Source organism: Echinococcus granulosus (assembly GCF_000524195.1).
Source record: "Echinococcus granulosus chromosome Unknown EG_S00104, whole genome shotgun sequence".
NCBI classification, from domain to species: domain Eukaryota; kingdom Metazoa; phylum Platyhelminthes; class Cestoda; order Cyclophyllidea; family Taeniidae; genus Echinococcus; species Echinococcus granulosus.
The window spans coordinates 272,092-273,295 of NW_020170484.1; the positions used below are offsets into that span (position 1 = coordinate 272,092).

At 42.4% G+C, this 1,204-nt stretch overlaps 1 protein-coding gene across 1 annotated transcript; it reads left to right on the forward strand. All coding sequences in view use genetic code 11, as the record gives it.

Moving 5' to 3' along the window:
- Nucleotides 1–494: 494 nt before the first annotated feature.
- On the forward strand, nucleotides 495–1,019 carry EGR_08372 (hypothetical protein; the record flags this gene model as incomplete). Its single annotated transcript, XM_024497621.1, has 1 exon — nucleotides 495–1,019. One exon carries the CDS (start codon nucleotides 495–497, stop codon nucleotides 1,017–1,019), a length of 525 nt encoding a protein of 174 aa, XP_024347990.1.
- Between the last annotated feature and the right edge of the window lie 185 nt (nucleotides 1,020–1,204).

Below are 1,204 nucleotides of genomic sequence, written 5' to 3' on the forward strand. Positions count from 1 at the left end.
TTACTCAGACAGTGAAAAATAATGAGTAACGAACAATATCTCAACTAACTCCACCATTTCACTACTTTGTACACGAGTTAATGCTCTGCACCTTAACTTCTACTTCAGTGCTAATCGCACACAATTTAACATGCCGTGCCTCCCAAGTGACAATTTTACATTTCCAGATTGAGCAAACCATGCTGACAGTTTGAGTTTGGTCGTAGAACAATTAGTTCATTCTAATGCTTAATAGGAGAAGTCAGTGTTTCTCCTATGTCTGCTGTTGAAATTTCACTACTTCTCACACCACAGTGCAAGCCACATCTCTAATGACACCATAATCTACACAAGAAGATGATGTTGCAGTAGCATGTAGTGCATGGAAATAGGCGAAGATGGGGCATTGCATGCAGCTGATGCAAGCGAAAAGAAGTCGACTGGGAGGAGCTGCTGTTAGCTGAGTGGCAGAAGCAACACTCACGCATCCACTGTTGGTACATAAATTGTCAGATATGAGATTGGAGCAAGCAGAACTCAGTCGCGTCATGAAATTCTTCAATGTTAGTCTCGTGTTGTTAATTACTTCCCTTGTGTTTGCCGATGCTTGTAGATCGATCTTACGACGGGGACCTCGTATAATTAAAGCGATTACAAGAGCTGCCAATACTGCAATAAAGTACACGTCTAAAACAGGTTTAGATAGAACAATAGCAGCTCCTCCAATGATGACCAACAGAAGGGAAACACCTGCAGACACGGCAGGTAAACAAAAACCAGAATCAGCCCCTCCAATAGCGACCACCACAAGAGAGATGACCATGGCTACAACAGGTAAATCAAATCCAGCAACGGCCCATTCAACAGTGATCACCACATCTTCGATGTCCACAGTCACAACGGGTAAATTAAAGACATTGTCTACGCCACAAGCCAGCAGTGAGATGACCACCTCACAAATGTCTCTTCTTTCACCATCTGCTCCACTTCATCTCTTCAGCTCTCTTTTCCTTCTCCTGGCATCGTACATGCTTATCTAATCCCTAGAATATTTGGCATGTTCTTATACTAACTTCCAGTCTTTCATTATCTTATCATTTGCCTATTCTTGTCATCTGCTTCCGATCCATTTACCCCATTAAAATTTACTCATTATTCACTATTTTCTACACTGCGTGAGGGTAGCACGGTGGCAGTACAACCACACCTACCATTTATGGAGTAC